Source organism: Drosophila erecta, unplaced genomic scaffold, assembly GCF_003286155.1.
Source record: "Drosophila erecta strain 14021-0224.00,06,07 unplaced genomic scaffold, DereRS2 tig00000021-arrow-pilon, whole genome shotgun sequence".
NCBI lineage: Eukaryota > Metazoa > Arthropoda > Insecta > Diptera > Drosophilidae > Drosophila > Drosophila erecta.
The window spans coordinates 13091227-13110471 of NW_020825198.1; the positions used below are offsets into that span (position 1 = coordinate 13091227).

Below are 19245 nucleotides of genomic sequence, written 5' to 3' on the forward strand. Positions count from 1 at the left end.
AAGCAAAGATTGCAACTTAGACATTTTTGTATTCAATTGATGGTCAAAGTTTACAACTGAAATTGTAAACTAATAATCACTCTTGACGTATTTAAATATTGATGATCCCAAAAAATAACACAATGGGTTACAACATATTAAATATATTGATATAGTTTTATTTTCATCGGTAGTTTAAATTTTTCCATAAATACTATATGCAAGTTCAACAATGATAGACGGGATTTCATTATAGCTTTCAGCGATTATAAAATTAAATTCAAATATCGGTTGGAAAATTATTAAAAAAAAAGTGTATATTTTGGTTTTACTAAATAAAATATAGACATCTTCACCTCGCTAACTTGGCGTAAATAAATATATTGGCAAATGGCGTGGCTTACAACTTAAACGAGCTATGCTAAGTGAATCGACTGAATGCTTCTTGAAATTTAGACCCAAACAGCTACACATACATAAAGTTCATATACATAGACATACAATATGGTACAATTGGATTAGGAATTATCAAACAAATGCTTGCAAACATCTTAAAAGTCTGAACAAATGCAAGTATGCCTTAAAATTTTGTAAAACACGTTTCGTTGGTTAAATGAATAACACTAAATAAGCATACATACATTATATGGATATATATAGGTATATATGTTTTTTCTTAAATTGCTGTTGTCTTTTCTATGGCTGCAAAAAAATATTATCGCGGCTTTTCTGCAGTTGACCTTCAGTCTTCGCTCTTAGTTATAGTTTCCTGCAATTTTCTTCAACTTTATCTGAATCTTGCTATGCTAAACCGAAAATCTATGCGGATTTTAAATTCTATAAACAAATTCATCCATCGAAAACGCCAAATGACTTGCACTAAACGCGAACATAAATCGAACGTATATTAACAGCAAGTTAACAGTGATTTCCGGACCGTCTTTTCCCTTCCGGTTTGCGAATTGCGATTTGCGTTTCTGGCTCTACAGGTGGATATTGCCCCTTTACTTTTCCGCGGGAATCGCTTCAGGAGTCGACCGGCTGCCAGCCAGCTCCTGCTGAATCTCATTGAGACTCTTGCCCTTCGTTTCCGGCACGGCGAGGAAAACGAATATAACTCCCAGAACAGTCAGACCAGCGAAGAGCCAGAAGGTTCCGCCGATTCCCAAGCCGTCGTTCAAGTTCACAAACGTCTTGGTTACCACGAAGGCCAAAAGCCAGTTGGATGTTCCGGCCAGCGATCCAGCGAATCCCTTAATGTCGGTGGCAAACAGCTCACCCATCATCAGCCATGGCACCGGTCCATAGCCAATCGAGAACATGATGATGAACAGGCACAAACTGGCCACTGGGAGCCAGCCCAGGTTGGCCACTTGTGACTTATCCTGCTTCTGGAGGTAGAAGTACACTCCGATGGCGGTGGTGGAAACGGCCATGGAAATTCCTGAGGCCAACAGAAGGATGCGACGGCCCAGTTTATCCACTACCAGGGTGGAGACAAAGGTGGCCACCACCTGCATGATGCCGATGAGGATCGATGCCCACTCGGCTTCGATGCCAGTATTGGCTTCCTGAAATGGAGGGAAGCAGATAATTTGTTATTTATTTCTAATGGAATTTAAGAGTAATCCTATTTCCACTCACCACGAAGATCCTCGAAGCGTAGAAAATAACAGCGTTGATCCCGCAAACCTGCTGGAAGAACATGAGACCCATGCTGATGGCCAGAGCCTTCCGAGTGACGGGACGGTTCAGGGCAGCCCACACGTTCACCTTGTTGGTCTTGGTTTCCCGATCGATTTCGCGCAGCTCCGCCAGTTCCGGCTCGTAGTCGTATTCCTTGCCACGCAGCCATTGAATGGACTTGATGGCGTTCTCCGACCGATCTTTGGAAACCTGTCGATGGGGATTTGCACATTAGACGTGTTGAATTACACGGGTGGTTTCGTATCTCTAAGATATACAAGGTCGGTTTGCTAGGGATTTAATCTTGATTGACTGGCAATGAATTTGTTCTATAGCGCGCCATTTAAGATATTAAATTTACAGGGTGTTTCCTTAAAAAAAATATGCCAACTTTTATATTTTTTATTTATATATTTTTTTATATTTTATATAAGAACTAAAGTTGGCTTGCAGGTGAAAAGCAAAAAGTATTGGAAACGAGTTTATTTAGAGCTCGAACCATTTTGGCTTTTCATAATCATTTACTTTAAATCGAACTGAATAATACTTGAATATTTAAAGTCTTTAAAGTTTTTTTGATGAAACTGAAGTCGCAAAAACTTACCAAGTAGGTGGGCGATTCCGGCATGAAGAAGAAGATGGCGCCAAAGACGAGGGGCAGAATGCCGCAAATGATGCTCAACCAGAATATTCTCACACCAGCTCCGACGGCATAGACGAACAGGATACCAATGGTTATCATCAGCTGGAAGTAGCTGCCCAGCGTTCCGCGAATCTCCTTCTGGGCAATCTCACCCGTGTACATGGGAGCGGTGACACAGAAAGCTCCACCGGCGATACCGAGGATGAAACGCGAGGCATACAGCATGCCCAAATTGGTCGCCCAGATGAGCATGGCCCAACCGACGATGAAGGGCAGCACCAGGAACAGCATGGTCCACTTTCGGCCAATCATATTGATCAGGAAGCCAATGGGAATGCACACGCAGGCGGCACCCAGAGTCATGGCCGAGCCCACCCACGAGAACTGATCCTTATCGACGCTGAAGTCGTATCCTTCGCCGCGATCCACCAGCTCCGTTTCGGCCGGCGATGTCCAGCCCAGGACGGTACCGGCGGCGAAGGCGCCACCAGCTGCAGCCAATGCGGCCACATATTGCGGCCACTTCTGGGAGTTATTCGAAGTAGACGTGTGCACCATGTTGCCGAGTAGGTTCTCCTGATCCTGCAAGGCACGAGGGAATTGATAATATTTAATTTTTAAATTCTATGATTTTAGGCAACGGGATTCGTTCAAGATATAAGCCGAGATCCTTTATCCTTGCTTTACATACTACGTTACCTTTCCCTTTTAATTAGATCTTGCTGCTCTGACCAACTGACTTGGACTGGGGGCCAGCTATAAGCTACCTCCAAGTATTATCATGCCATAGTTCTTGATAAGGTCAGAACCCCCGCTCAGTGATTAGGACATTTATTGGAGGTCCGATAGTGGGCACTTCGTCAAACGCCTGTGCACCGATATTTATTGCAGTCTCCCGGCCCCAAAAAATATAAAAGCTAGGGGCCATGGCTGTGCTCCTCCCAGCCCGATTGGGCTCAAGTGCTTCATTATTTCATTAAACCAGTCACATAAACAGAAGTAGCCCCCAAATTAAGGAAAGTTCGCGCGCACTCGCCACCAAATATCATTCATACGCCGAGTGGTACGAGTTTTACGCGCCGGACAGGAAAATCCCATAAGACCCCCGAGAAACTAGGGATGCCGCAGGGGAACTTATAAAGTTGAGACGCAAAGTACTATTATTATGCCCATGTGCTTCCACTTGAATGTTTTTAAGACCGGCACTTGATCAATGAAACTTATAAGCATAAGCCGATAGAGTTTCCAAGAAAAGGCGATTAAGTAAATGGAAATTACCGAATTAAAAGTTGCATATATAGAGTTCCAATGTTCATACGTTCATAGGTACACGTAACCGCATTGGAGATAAAGATCATGCCAAAATAACCCATTAGTATTAGCCACTCATTACGAGTCCATTCTACTTATAGTATAAATATTTCGTAGGAACGGAATAAATACATTCCCCTTTTATTTCAGTCCCCTTCCAAGGTGCCAAGATCAGTCAAGCAGCACCAATTAACTACTCATACAATGTTTGACCACATTGTTAGCCACACTCATTGACTTCCGTTCGTTGGCCATAAATTACTGGAAATCGGCTTACTTATATGTACATATTGCTTGGGTTATCGCGTGCCTAATCAGTAAGTTGCCCAAATTCCATTTATGAACGTGTTTAAGAATACTGCACAACGGGAACCAGCTAGCTGTATCACAGCTTTTATTTATCGAAAGCTTTTCAAAGATATTTTCATGTTTGTAAACAAAACAGATTCATGATGGTCGCCGATAAGCGAGTTGTTCTTTACTTTCTGTGCTTAAAAGGGGTGTGTTTCGAGGTTTTTCTTTTTTGACTAAATTAATAGATTTCATTTTGATTAAACTTGATATGTGATGTTCCCTGACCTATTTGTTCCAAATAATTAATTCTATAATGTATAATTTGCCAAATAGTGAAAAAATCGTAATAGCAGCTTATATTTGTAGTACATATCATATTTTTTTGCTTTTGGCACGTGTTATACGTGATTTGTACACTTTTGTGCGAAAAAGGGGCCTGTTCGAATTGTTTTTAACAAATTCAAAGCTTTTTCTTAGAGTGGAAACATTTGAAGCAAGGCGTAAATGGATTCCTTTACAGATTAGAAACAATAGTGTTCATTATCATAAAATTTTCGCATTGCATTCAAATCTTAGAGACCGTCGTTATAGCTTTTTCGCCTGGCGCATATGGGTAATTTATGGCCATTTTGTTAACGTCTATATCTTGCCTCAACCAATGTGTCGCCGCCCACTAAGAAATCCCACTCAGAGTTCGGTTGCCAATCTCACCCACGCGAAACGAAGGAGCAGGGAACAAATCACTTCCGTGAAAATGCAGGCCAAGATTTGCAGCTGGAAAAAGGAGAAGGCCATGTGCAAACAGGGCGTATACGCCCACATATTAACTGTCACTTTGCTTTGGTCGACTGGGGACACACCTCCAGATTGCCAGTCGAGAGTAAACGAAGCGTTCAAATCGCGTCTGAAACGCCTGAAATCGATATCTGTCCACGATTCTGTGCCTTGGCTCGTTTGAGTTCCGTCTGCGGCTAATGTGGTCAATCCATTGGCTGCCCGACGTTCTGTATCTAAATTTAGTGTTACTGCCAGTTAAGGGCAGCTCTGGGAACTTAAGTCCCCCACTTTCGGGTGCTAAATCCGCCCCCAAGCCGCTGATGATACTGGCTAAATGGGTGGAGGTTCAAGTTCGTTTCAATGTCAGTGGCATGTGCAACAGTGCGCGTCATAAGTTAGAATGGTAATTCAATATGGCTTATGGCATGCCACTAAACTGGTTAGGTGTAGAACATAAGCCCATTCCGCTTTAATACTCCATAATTATTTTGTGGACTAGGTTAATATATGCACAATAATCCCGGGCTATTGACCATAACATTTACATAAAGGTAGTTTGAAAAATTCCTACCGCATTTCAACAAAACTATTTTTATGTAAGGGAATGCAATGGAATTAATTTGCATATGTAAAGCCATTGGTCTCATCTTTTAAATAATTCCTCAAAACCTAGGTCTTGAGTATTTCGTGGCACTTTCAATATGTTTTATAATGGCTTAATTTGGTGGCTATTACGATGACAATGAAAGTGAAAAGGGTGATGGCTTTATAACCATCATATCGAACCATTTGGGGCAACTCATTGATATTCGAAAAATGTGCCATACTTGTTATCGAACTGCTCGAGTTTTTATAGTTTTGTGGGTCGCATTTTAAAACGTATTCAAATGCCAGTCAAAAATCATTCCAGTGTCTGTATAAGTCAAATTTTTAGAGTTTTCAAAGGGGTGGCACATTTAATGCGTGTGTTATTTTTACTAAAATAAACACCCACAAAATTGTTGACTCACTTTGAGAATTCGGGGAACGAGTTTCAATTGAATCGTCAGATTAAATTATTATACTATATGTGTTTGGGTTATTCCAAAACAAATCCGTATTATGGCTTTTGTTATTTTGAATTTCTACCTTCGGGGAATTGGGGATACGCCCCTATTTTTGAAGTGCTCACTTATCTCATTATTCTTTGAAAGGCAAAATGACTTTCCTATAGGCAATGATTTGTATTTCATAGTCTTCTTTCGGCATTTCGACCTTGTCCAACATAAAACCAAATAAAAATAGAAAGTTTCCACATTGTTTTTGGAACGGAACTCATTAGTTTGATAAGCAAGGCGATCCATCAATGAATGCTTAGCTCCCTGAATGTATGAAAACATACTGGATTTGAGATAAGGTCCACTGAAAAACATTATGTTTTTATTGTTTATCGCTTAAAATTTGTGTAGCGGAAATGCTTGTATGTAAGGTATTTGAGCTCGTGCGGCTTCAGAAAAGCAAATTATACTCTATTTTCTTTGTTTGTGCTCGCTTGATAGAGATAGCTTTTGGAATTGAAAAAATACTCATATCAACCTGATAATTGGCTGGTAAACTATTTATATCGCGTATCTTTTTGCGGCAACATCTTTCTGCTTTCAGCTCCGCATTTACTCTTACAACAACTGAGATTGTTTGCCTATTTTGCGCAAATATCTGCAGATAAAAAGCAGATTTTGAATGCCCTTACTTTGAAAAGGCGTCATAACTTGATTATTTTATATGGAGCGCATCTGTATTGTGTTGCTTAAGCAACTTTATTTCCTGTCTCGTTTTTCACACTGCGTTAATTGGACTTTCGCTGTGGTCTTAGCCAAGGTCAACATCAAAAAATGCATTAAGACCTGGCTAGCCAGCTGGACAACGTTAATTTACTTAAGTTAAGCAAGCACTGAGAAAAATAGCACTGATATAGAACGTAAGAAAAAGGAATGATTTAGCTCTTAGGCTCTGCATTTGAACAGAAATTTCATAATTTGCGTATTTTCAAACTGACGACATGTGCAATTTTTCTCAGTGCTTGTATCTTTGAAAACATGGGAATTTTTGCGTACATGTGGGATGGAGCTGGTGCGTTCATTATCGCTGCCTTTGACGATTTTGACCGGCTGCCTGGAGCCATACTTGGCTCCATTTTCGGCGGATTCCAGCAGGTGTGAGCTCTCCTCGTTTGAGCCGGACTTTTTGTTGCGCTCCTCGCCGCTGGAGTTGCTCGATGATGCGGTGGACATATCGAAGGGATTATGTAAACTTCGGTAGGATTGCACAGTTACGTTGGGGGATATGTATTTCAATATTCTTCGGCGCTTATCCGCTGGCTTCTAGCCGCTTTTTTCACTTGCCACTACACCTTAGCTGGCGATATGATAATGTCGAGCAATGCGTCAACGTCTGAGAAATGTCCTTTGGCTTGCGTTTTTGTCCTTTAACACGTCGGCCACCCACGTAGCATGGAATACTTTAGGGCGCATGCGCATCAACAATCAAACATGTTGCTGGCCAAAAATGTATTTTTTTGGCCTTTCCTTGTTCTTCTAATTAGCCAGTGAACTGGCGTAATACGACACGAGTTTCACTTAATATATATATGGATATTTTCGGATATGTATCGGTTGATTCATCGATGTTTCCGGCGTGGCACTCGCGAGTATCTTATTTGTGCGCCGAGAGTATCTTTGTATCTTTAACCGCACGCAACGAATGTTGGCTAGCAAATGGCGCGCCAAACAATAAAAAGGCCTCCGCCGGGCTCTGCTACATGGACTCGACGCTCTCCCAGTTCCCCGGATTCTCTTGCTGGCTGGCTCTCTTTCGGCTTGGTCTTGGGCCTCGGGAAACTGGTCTGGTACCGCTCTCCAGCGACCATACATTGGGGTGAAGACTATATCCATAGGAGGCTATTGACTCTTGGCGGCAAAATCCAAACTGGAATTGCAGGCGCCCTCGTTGCTCAGATTTTCTGATTTTATTTCGGATCGATCTGCTCGAAATTGCATTCAACGCGGCATTGCTGTGTATGTAAGTGTGCGCGTGGATGCAACCTTTGATGCACAACCCAGCTCATGGGGTGCATCTTCTGGGTTTCCGCTTGTTGCATCTGCCTCCCCATAAAATCTGCGCAATGTAGATTTATGCATCTGCAATTGATCCGAATTGTCGAAGGACTCTGCCGTAATTTGCTCTGATTGAGAACTTTCATATAAAGGAAGCCTATCGATTTTAGTTCATCTTGTGTAACATATTTTCTTTTGGAAATCTTTATAATCTCTTTATCTCTTTTTGTTGTATTAACAGCATTAGGCACAGTGAATAATTGTGTAGAATTTATTTTAATAATACTATTAAGTAACGCACCAAGTAAATCTCTTTCAAACTAAAGATTAATGTAGACAAACTATAAGGTATACATTTTAATTAACTAGCTCCAAAATTATATTAATAATTTTTTCTTTAACTCAAGTGTAGATATTCACAGAGTAAGAAAAGGGTTTACTGCACATATACTATACATGTAGCTGACCACGTGTCTTTCTGTTTGCTGAACTTCCGTATGCACATAAAGATTATATAGTGTCTATGCAGCCAGTCGAACAAATGCACTCACTCTCCTTCCACCTACCGAATCGGGGATACGTGGATCTATAGATATATCTTGTGCACACCCAATGCTTGTTCAAATTGTAGAATTTCCATTATCATTTCCAATTCCATTTGGCCATGCGGGGAGTACTATTTGCCTAGCTGCGAGTGGGTACGTTCAATGGATCACGTTTGTTGTCTGGCCGGAAAATGCGGCTGCCACTGAGCATAATGTATTGCCACTCAATGTGGGTGAAAACAGGCATTTTCACGCTTTGGGCCTTTTTAATAAACAAACATGACACTGCTCCAAAGCCATTAATGTGTCAGATATTGAGAATACATTTTTTATATCGAAATGTTTAAGGCCAAAATCAATTTCTCGGTGAGAACTTATGGAAATTTTCTGCATACAAATGTTCTTTAAATAGGCGCGTGAAATTATTTTTACTTTACAGGAATTTTTATTGGACCTCTCAGGCACTAAAATGTGCATGTATGTACATACGCAAAACGCATTCCGCATTATTCAGGCATATGGGTATTTTAAAAAAAAAATATATACTCAAAAAAGGTTTAAAAATATTATAAAAGCCTGACAAAATTTAAGTTGTGTGCTGTTGGTTTTTTATAAGAAGAATGTTCAGACATTGAAGAGCCTACACACTTTATTTCAAATCTCCATATTTTCTTCTTAATTTGTATTTACATACAAATTTATAAATGAAATAAATGAAATTAAAAAATAATAACATTAATAAAATTAAGATACAATATTTGAAAGCATCTGTAAAGAGGTAATCATAGTGCCAGCGATGTTGATTACAAATTAGTTATTTTAAAATAGTTAGCAAAAATAACATAACTTTTAACATAACTTCCTCATAATGTCGCATAATAATAAATGAACATTTTTTCTCACTGTACGTATTTGAAAGCTTGTTCTAACGCAACCCCGTTATCGTTTTGCAAACGCGCTTGGCGAGCACCCTTAACCTTGTCCTTGTGCCAGCTCCCATTAACCCCACGCTGGTGGCAGGGGGCGTTAACGCGCAGCTTGTGACGGAACTGGAAACACAACCAAACATTTGGCACGCTCCACGATGGGAACAGGCTCGCAGAGCGCCTAAAAGCAGGCTCACCTGCTGCGAAAGCGTTTGCGTAGATACAGAAAGCGTATGCATCTACTGAAAGTATCTGTATCTACAACCAGCGCACGCAGCACAACACTATACATACTAATTACACGGTGGAAAAGGCCAAAAGGGTGAAACGATAAAATTCCACCGGCGTTATGCAACAGAAAGCTCATTAGCAGTGGGCCAAGTTGACATAGGCTCTGCACTTTGTGGCCATTTCATTGAAACTACGTCAGAAGCTACGTAAGCTACGTCACGCATTCGTCTTGATGTATCTGTTAGATATATCGCTTTGCAGAGGGGCGTGCGCCGTGTGACGTCACGGAAGCCAGGCCCCAAAAATCTGAACCAATCAGAATCCGGCTACAGCGCAAAACGAGCCCCTTTCGCATGCCAAGGAAAACTAAATAAATATGTATCATACTTTTACGTCTGTTTGTAAATCTTTCTCTGCACTTGCTTATGAAAATCATTCGTTGGCCCACGAAAATCACGCGATTTGGCTGGCTGTTGGTTCAAGTGCAGCCACCAAATATTTCTGCTGACCCACCGTAATCACCCACAAGTCAAATCCATTTTTGTTTCTTTTAAGTACGACCTACATTTGAACTTGTGACAGGGCCAACATGATGTAAACAGCTCCGAATTTGATAAATTCTGCCAAGCCACCCGCCCACAGGGCCCGAAATCAATAATTTTTCCTCGACGACGACCTCAAGGTGAATGTATCTATGGATATACATATGTATATCTTTGCCGTGTCCTTGGCAAAGGCATGCAATTTCTCCGCAGACTGGTGAAATTTGGTTTAAAATCTGTGCGCTTTATGCGACTTTTATTTATGTTTACTTAAATTAAAGCTCTTTGTTGCTGTAAATGTATCTCTTAATTGTAGGCCAATGTCTAGCTGACGTAGCATAAATTAAAATGTTTATATTATAGTTAAATGTATGTTCTTTGTTTACTCACAGTCAACGATCACAGATTGCGAATTTTAATTGCGGTTCCTGGAATGAAAAAATGAAATTTCCAAGTGAGAATGAGGTTAACATGCCATTTTTATAATAGTAATTTTAGTTAAATAATTTTAATTTTAATTTGCTTAATAAATTGACTAAATATTGAATAAATATTGCATTTCTTATAGATGTACATACATTGACACTTTGTTCTTTTTCACTTTTACTGTACTACACAAATTATAGGTATTAAAAAAAAATCCATTTTAATCTATACTTCAAAATTTAAATATTTGTTTATTTATTAGAATTAATAAATATTTTTTTAGATAGTGTGATTTCGAATTTATGGTTTGCTAACGGACAAAAAGCTTGTTTAAGCGAAAGCTTTCCTTTACGAAAAAGTTGTATTCCTATATTTCCACTTGTAACAATGGCTTTCAAACTGTGTATTTAAGATCGAAAAAGTGTAGAAATAAATCAAACAATAGGATATATCACCGGGTAAATAAGTAATTCAAATAATATGTTATCGTAGAGGAAGTTCCAGAAACACCTGTGTTTTAGTGGATATGAATCATAGTCCAGCTTTAAAGAGCTCTAAAAAGTAGTTTTAGTGTAAAAAAGTCCAATATGAAGTACACAGAAAGTATCTACGCAAATAATTGCTTTATTCGGAGTACTTCATTCATATATTGTTACCCTTCTGAATAATAATCAACTTTATAGGCTTTCATCCAACAAATGTATTTAAATGGCTCTTAACGCTACGCTGATAAGCGTTTGAACACCTTAACCCACAAATATTTGACAAGGCACAGTTTATCACAACAATGTAGAGGTCTTATCAGTCCCCAAAATACATTACCAATTTATTGCCAAAATACGTATTGGATCGATCAAATTGTTTATGTTAGTCAGACAGTCAGGCAGACAGAGGAAAGAAGGCTGAATTGGGCATGTAGGAGGTGCTATTATCGCATGTCCTTATCAGCATGAAGCTACAGCGTGGCGATATTGTATCCACTTCCCTCTGGGGGTGCTTCAGTATCGGCAATTGGGCTTATTGCACGGCCTTATCGCAGCCATGTCACCCCCAGTGTATTTTGGCTGCCAAATCGGTTTACGAACCAATACATTTCCATATAACACCATTCCAGATATGGTTAACGTTAAGAATTCGAAGTATTTATGTGCAGCCACAAATAGCAGGACGAGTGCATTTGATTGACAGCTCGTAGAGCTATAAATATGACTAGAGGCACCATAAAATAGCCCGAATCTAGTGAGGAACTGGCGCTGAACACACCCCCATATCATCATCATCGTGGCAATAGTCACACGCAGCGCAGCCTTAACTAGAGATTTCCTTATTAAATTCAGTGAAAAGCGAAAATATTTTAAATATCTGGGCATCGTCGGTCTACCTAGCTGGGAATTTATTAGTGCCAATTGAGCGCACTTTACTTTGATTAAAAGAAATCTTTATGATCTGCTTGCGCTCAGATAAAATAAAACATTCCGAGAGCCGTCATTCAAAATGTTTTGCCTAATGTGATAAGATTTGGCAGCAAAATGGGGGAAAGAGTAATCTGAGATACAACTTGGGAGGCCAAAAGTTTTTTAATCTACCAGCTCAGCTATTATAGAGGTATAAAACGAGTAAAAGCAGGTTTTCAGAAATCTTACAAATAACTTATATTTCAGTTTTCATAATGAGCTCGTTTTAGTATTGTTTTTTTAATCATTGATCGCTCTTGCTAAAAGTTGAAAATTTGTTCCCGTCTTATTCAGCACTTAAAATTATAAGTAAAGCTTATCACCTTTCACTTCGTCGAATTCTTCAAGATCGTCGCTATCAGTTTTGCGAAATGAAATTCCTTTCAAGCACAACTTATAGTAATAATTATGGGGCTACTTTGTGGCTAAAGAATTAGATTGCCCCATGGACGTTATTACTGAGCTATGGCTCAATAATAATAAGCCGATGGGCATTCAACAACCGTGAAGTCGGCCAATGAGTTATGTTTGTGGAAGGTACAAGTTCAAAGTCTTTGCAATTGATTTGCGTAATGAGCGACTATCGCCAGTGTACTGCGATTATTATTTAGGCGTGGTTGACATAATCTGATTATCGCATTATTTATAGGCGCCAATTGTGGGCTCGTATTGACGCAGGCTGGATCTTGGGGACGAGCCCCAAAAGAAGGCGAGAAGGCGAGAAGGCCGAAGGGGCGTGGTATTGAGGCGAGTGCATTCGCCGGGAGTTCACTGGGATTATCAGCCCATGTGGAACGCCGTCTTGTGGTCGCCGCCGATTTCAATAAATACACATTATTTATTTTTAATTGAACACAATACTTCTACTGGGTGGGCACATTTTCATCTCGTTCGCCTGCTGTTTGTGCTGGGATCCTAGTGGCTGGAAAATGTAAAAAGCGCTACCGATTGCGAATCCCAGTCCCAAGGTCCGTATAATCCCAAGTGCCTCAGTGCCTCTGTGGATGGCGAGTTGTACAGTAGCTGCAGTTGATTAAAACCCAACTCAAATAGAGATGATAAGACAAGCCGAGATGCTCATTAGATTTAATGTGCCGCACAAGTATTTTATTAGGTTTCCAAGCATTATTGTCACTTCAGACCCTTATCACACCCATTTTGCACTTGAGCTTGGGCATTTACAAGGCTCTCCAGTAAAGTGGCCCAATTCGTGTCATTATCGTGCTGAGTTTCAAGATTCAAGCCGATTTCCCACAATTACGAGCTGTTATTACTCATGTTCCACTTATCAGTGAAGGATAACGCAAGTATCGTTAATGTATCTTTTATTTACTTGATTAATTATCCAATTGCACAATGCAACAGGGTACTAATAGCTGTAACGGTGGATAAACAAGATAGCATTCATAGTAAATGTTTTCGATTATGGCTGGCAAACATTTGGCCCACTTGAGAGCGTATCAATCATTTAATCACATGTTATTACATACCCAAAAGTGTAATTTTACTTTTCCCTTTGGGAAGCGGAAAGGCTCAAGTGAAAAATTATGGAAATTATAGACGTGCCTTTTGATTTACTATCTTTTGCTTGGCACGTGTGGATGGAATTTTCTTTGGCAGTTTGTCATGTGTTTTCATAGCCTGATAACAGAAATTTGAGTCGAAACTCAAACAAAATTTGAAACTGATAAGAAGTTAAGACCACACAGAACGCTCGTCGAATTATTCCAAAGTATTATTTAAAATTGTATTAAATACTTCACGCCTCCGCCTATGAAATTATTTAATAACATTGAACCCAAGTACAAGGTTGAATAGAATAGTTTTGTTTTGACATTCTTGTCTCCGAGCTGAAATCTTCAAGTACATATTGAATTGATGCTCAAATAACCGAATTCTTATATAATCTCCCTTATCAGCGATTTCCGCAATTCAAATAATTTAGAAAGCAGTGTGAAAAGAACAAAGACCTTTTTGAAATAAGCCGACTCAAAAACCAGTTTAGCTGCAACGATAATGAACCAGCCCCGTTACGAAATCTCCAAGAAAACAGATGCATATTTATAAATACATCCAAAACGAATGTAATGTCGTTTTCAGAAAAGTTAAATATGGACAGAGCCAGGCAGAATTTATACAAGTTGGCCGCTGTTATTTGTTAACGAGAACAAAGGTTTAAAGCTAAAATTAAAAAGGAGTCATAACAAATCGGTTACGTTGAAATAGAAAGTATTCAAGTAAATATTTGGTTTCATCAGTACTTCAAGCTTAAAAACAGGTTTCTATTACACCTCCTTTTGTATATAACAAACGAATTCCTTTGCAGATTAGGTAAGACCAAATAGTTTGGCTCAAAGTTTAAGTGACATTTATAACGGGTAGCATTTATTAGCAGTTCTAATTTGCACTTATTTTTGCACCCGCTAATCTCGCATTTAATGATCCATTTCCGTTTGCTGAATTGAGAGCCCAGTTCTAAAGGCAATCTGATATATGTCAGTGCGTAGCTCGGCAGATCCATATAAAAAGTGAATTGAAAAGTAGTCATCAGCGCCACTGCAGTTGATTGACTGATTGTTTCAGTGTATGGAGCTTACAGGTGCGGGGTGCGAGTATTATTTGTCGATTTGCCGAGTCTGGCTGCGATCTGATTAGTATTCCCTCAGAATTCGCGGAAAAACCCAATACTTCCGTAGGTGGAACAGCTGATGGGAAGAGGAACTACATTTTAGCAAAAGTTCACAGGGCGAATAAAGTACGATGCTATTTTAAATAACACATTATAGTACGTGCTGCAGCCGGTTAAAATATAATTGTTTACATGTTTAGCACATAAGCAAAACCAGAAATTCTGTAAGCGATGTGCGAAATATGTAATTACCAATTAAACAAAATTATCTCAAAAATGTCCAGCAACACTTGTTTTAAATGCGTACGGCTTTTCATTCACATTTTAAGATGATTTTAATTTTTTAGTGATGCACTCAACAACAGAGCTCATTGATCCAATCCAAGGGGCATACAAAAGTGGGAAAGTAGTGAACGCTTTGGAACTCTTTGCAACTTTGAGGAATTTGTATTAATCAATGAAGGGGCTCGGTTTTAAATATGTAAAAGACATACATAAAACACAAAATCTATGCTAGATTTTGAAGAGTATAGCAGCCTTATGTCTATAAATATTTCTAGTAATAAATTTTCCAACGTTTCGTCTCCGCCGAGAATTATTCAGCTTGTTTGGTGCAGGAAAATATCCCAAATTTCCCAGCCAAAGTGTGGGTGTCGCCAACAGTTTATGCGCCTTTGATTTCCCAACTTGACGTCACAAAAATGTCTTACGCATTATTTTTAGCAGAAGGTACATATAAAGAGATTAGGATATATGTGGGAACATGCAAAATGAGCCACATGAACTTGACAGAGAAAAGTGTTATTTCACTTTCGTTATGCAAATAGTTGTCGACACCTTCCATTGATTAAAAGCCAATCACACAAATGAGTCAACATGGCCAAGGCCACCGGAATGTATCTGTATCTGGTAATCGCATCTATGTGTGGGTCACTGCAGTTTGTTTACATTTCGCAGGTGAAACGACCCAGTTCCCTGACGTCACAATGCTTCGATTCAATTACAACCACCCACCGCCCCCTTGTCAATTACCTGTCGCGACACGTGATGTTAATTTCTCCCATTACGGCTTTCAATTCGGATGCATTGGACTGGGGAAAATCTCACATGCCCCGCCACTCATTTTCCTATATGCAAATCTAGGGATAGCATCTCCATTTCACCCAAAAAAATCCCCCTTTTGCTGCTAGATAATTCACTGGAAAATAGTTGGCTGCCCTTGAACTAGACCGAGTTAATTGTGTTTGGTTTTTGCTATGTGCAACTGCGCAAAGTGTTGTTTTTAGTGGATAAGCACCTGACTCGTGAAATAATGTAAATGGATTCACTGCAATGAACCAACCGAGTTTGGTTACGAGTAAATGAAAATCGGAGAAAGGGAGTGTAGTGTAAACAGAGTCTGACTAATGTTTACTTCTATTTATTTTCCATTCCGCTAACTATATCGACAAAATAACATTGCATATTCTGGGAATACCTAAGAATCCTGAGGTCCTTGACAGCTTCTGTGACAAATTTTGTCTAAGTAAAATATTAATAATTAAGTGCAAGAAACATAAATGGTTAAAAACTGCACACGTTGAGATAAGGTTTTTAAGTTTAGAAATATCACTATTAATTGTATCTCTCGGTTTAATAGTCCAAAAACCTAGGAACTTTGATAAACAACAAACATTCCTTTTGAACTTTACCGTTCTGCTTAATCAGTTACTTTCTTTTTCGGATCAGGGTCTAAAATTTGAAGTGCACATAAAGCCCACTCAATCGATTCCAGTTACTTATCAGCAATGAAGTTGTTTCCAAGGCACTTGCATGGGTTTCAATAAACTTATCAATTGATCTACAAAAAAAACCTAAATAAAAGCAGATTGCTTTTATTTCGAGTAGAAAAAGTTGCGAATTTCTCACGATTACCCAAACTACGTGCTTCTTTTCGCGTTTTTATAACGCCCCTGTCCATTTGAATTTAAAATCGAATTTTGACTATAACTTATTCAGAAAGGTTTGCCAAAGGGGGTTTTTCAGATCGCCGGGCAGATACCTGGAAGTACTTTGCGGTTGGGAAAAGTTATGTTCGGGAATTTAACGCGAGCAGAGTGGGATCATGCCATAAATAAGTGTGTAGATCGTGTATTTAATGAATCGAATTTGTTTACAGCCCATGTGGACATTTGGCACGTTCCAGTGTCTCATCAAGTTTACGCTTAGCTCAGCACAAAGCTTTTCCCCCATCGAAGGCGGAATAACATGTTCCCCACTCGACTCTATAGACATAGTTCAGTTCCGAAACGCATGTCACAGTCCCTAATTAATCATTGTTTACTGTCGAAACACTCAAATGCCAAGTGCTTAACTAGGGAGCTCCAATCCCTCACATTATTCTATTCCAAAAATTCCCCCAGTGGGGAATGCACTGATTGACTGGTTGACTAAGTGCACCACTTTCAATTTAACCCATTGACATAGAATAGACATCAAAAGCCGCTTAGAAGTGCTTCACTTCTCCCTTTTTCTTCGTATATTCATGCCTTTCCCCCACATTTTTTTTACTGTTTATAATCCCCATCTGAATAGTGTACTATTTAGTACAAGCGTACTTTTTATGTGCAAACATTATATTTTTCGTTGACGCGCATTTTTAAATTTTTTTCCTTTCGGTTTAATCTTTGACGTCCAAATATTTATTTCCTAATGCTCAACCAGCTTTCGGGATGTTTTTATATACTGATGGTAATCTGTGTTTATTATTTATTGTATGGTTTTCAGTATCCCGTGACAAGAAAACCGTCTATTATAATAGTAGCGCCAATTGTTTCAGAAATAATATGTACGCGGTTCTGATTACTGTGAAACTTAAACTTAAAAATTAATTTATAACTTTTTTATTGAAAAAAGCACTAAAAGATACGAAATTTCATACCAATAAAAAACTTTTTTGAAATAAGCCCGAGATGTCTAGATGTATTTCAAGTTCAAGTATTGAAAACTCTAAGAATAGATAATCATAATAAAGTCATTGGTGCACAAAAGCATCGCATAATCAGATGAATTCTTTCTTCAATATTTTGAAATTAGTGGAAAATTTTGAAAATATAGAAATCATATTTACACACAGGTTTCACATTAATATGGGTACGTATATTTGTACTAAAAATGAACTCAAGTTGTTTCGGGTTTCTGCATTTATTTTCAAATATTTTTCTGTTTTTCCCTCTAGCCGGTAATTTATCACTTTGTCCGGCAGATTGGTATACATCTTCGTGTTCTCTGTTTTTTGTCGCTGTTTCCAAACTGCCAGTGGCTTTCAAACTGCATCCAAAAGACCGGGTGAAAATCGAACTTACCCGCCTAAAAAACAAACACACGTGTTTTGTTGTTGCCCCTGCAGCTTCCCACTCGAATTCGTGAACTTGAATTGTCCTTTGAAGAGCGTAACTCTCTCTTCTCTCCTTTTTCCGATTTCTTCCGTTCTTGTTTTGCACAAAGAAAGTGCACGTAATTATATACTAAAATATACAGCGGCGGACGAAATTACAGTTCACATTCACGCACATAAAACACACCGTTACTTTTACATGTACGACAAAATCAGTGGCTAATTCCAATGGAATCCTCCTGCGGGTTTCTGGAACAGAACCGCGCGCCTCGAATTCGCAAAAACGACTGATAGCATTGATATAGACGGGCCTCCCTCGTCGACGTTCGCGGCGGCAGAGCGGCAGAAAAGTACTCCAAATACACTGAACACAGAGAGAAAATACGCTCTCTATGCCAATTTATGGTAAAATATATATTCTCCTAAATATCAAAGGCCTAATTGATTATTGAAGAGGGGTATAAAACTAAATGCTGAACTTTTTTAAAATGCTATGTGCAGCAGATGGACTTAAACTGTTATCTTCATAGCCTTAGAAGTTTTATAAATAAAATATGCAAGTATTTATAAAATATTTTGTATGTATACTTAAATATGTACATATATATATTTATATTTAATGTTTACCCATCAACTTGCAGTAGTTTTAAATATGGAATAGCACTCTAGCTAAGAAAAACCATTTACGAATTCTCCATGAACCTACAACCACACAGTTTTTTTTGAGTGTTGCATAGTACATTGTTTTTGCTTTGGGAAATTTGCGCTCATGTTCTTATTCTCTCTTTCATCTCCCCTCTGGTTATGGAGTTGTTGTTGTACTTTCATCTCAGTGATTTTGTTGTTGTGGTTACGGCTTATGCTAAATTTCCAAACGCCCTTAAAATACGATAAGCGTCGTTTCGTTGACGTCACAAATGTTGGGTAAACTCATAGGTAGAGTATGGAATTTCATCACGTCATTAAAATATGTGGGAGGACGGGGAGGTGGAGGGGCAAAGGACACAGGGAGGCAGGATGCTGTTGGGCATTGTCCTTGGCAGAGGACGCGCAGCTTCGTTTCGCGCACTTTATGGCGGCTTACGCCACCAACGTAAGCGCTTTACGTAATGTTTTGGAGTTACATATACATATGTAAGTACATATTTGAGAATAGGATGAAAGCAGATTTCATCATATTGTGTGCAATAACAGATTTCATCAAGTCCATGCCTTATTGCTTAGGTATAAGCTGAAAATGCTTTAGAAAGTATTTCTATAATCCCATTATGAAATCCTTTTTTAATTTGTAGAACTGTTTAAAACCAATTAAAAATGAATGTTATTGTAATTCG

General features: G+C 39.0%; 1 protein-coding gene across 3 annotated transcripts; it reads right to left on the minus strand.

Annotated features, from left to right (window-relative positions):
• Positions 1–142: 142 nt before the first annotated feature.
• Positions 143–18203, minus strand: LOC6545379 (facilitated trehalose transporter Tret1). Of its 3 annotated transcripts, XM_015157673.2 has the most exons (5): positions 17880–18203; positions 10417–10454; positions 2270–2890; positions 1624–1875; positions 143–1550 (listed from the first exon to the last, which is right to left on the minus strand). In XM_015157673.2, the coding sequence occupies exons 3-5, from the start codon at positions 2864–2866 to the stop codon at positions 984–986; spliced, it is 1416 nt and encodes a 471-aa protein (XP_015013159.1). In that variant the 5' UTR covers positions 2867–2890; positions 10417–10454; positions 17880–18203; the 3' UTR covers positions 143–983. The 3 variants fall into 3 exon arrangements, with proteins under 3 accessions (XP_015013159.1, XP_001972586.1, XP_026832998.1); XM_001972550.3 differs by lacking the exons at positions 10417–10454; positions 17880–18203 and adding an exon at positions 6784–7502; XM_026977197.1 differs by lacking the exons at positions 10417–10454; positions 17880–18203 and adding an exon at positions 3008–3066.
• Positions 18204–19245: the final 1042 nt, after the last annotated feature.

Coding starts and splice junctions, on each gene's coding strand:
- LOC6545379 (XM_001972550.3), bottom strand. CDS start 6,960: ATGTCCACCGCATCATCGAGCAACTCCAGCGGCGAGGAGCGCAACAAA. Junction 2,891..6,783: donor GCACCAGCTCCATCCCACAT/GTACGCAAAAAT, acceptor CGTGCCTTGCAG/GATCAGGAGAACCTACTCGG. Junction 1,551..1,623: donor ACGCTTCGAGGATCTTCGTG/GTGAGTGGAAAT, acceptor CCTCCATTTCAG/GAAGCCAATACTGGCATCGA.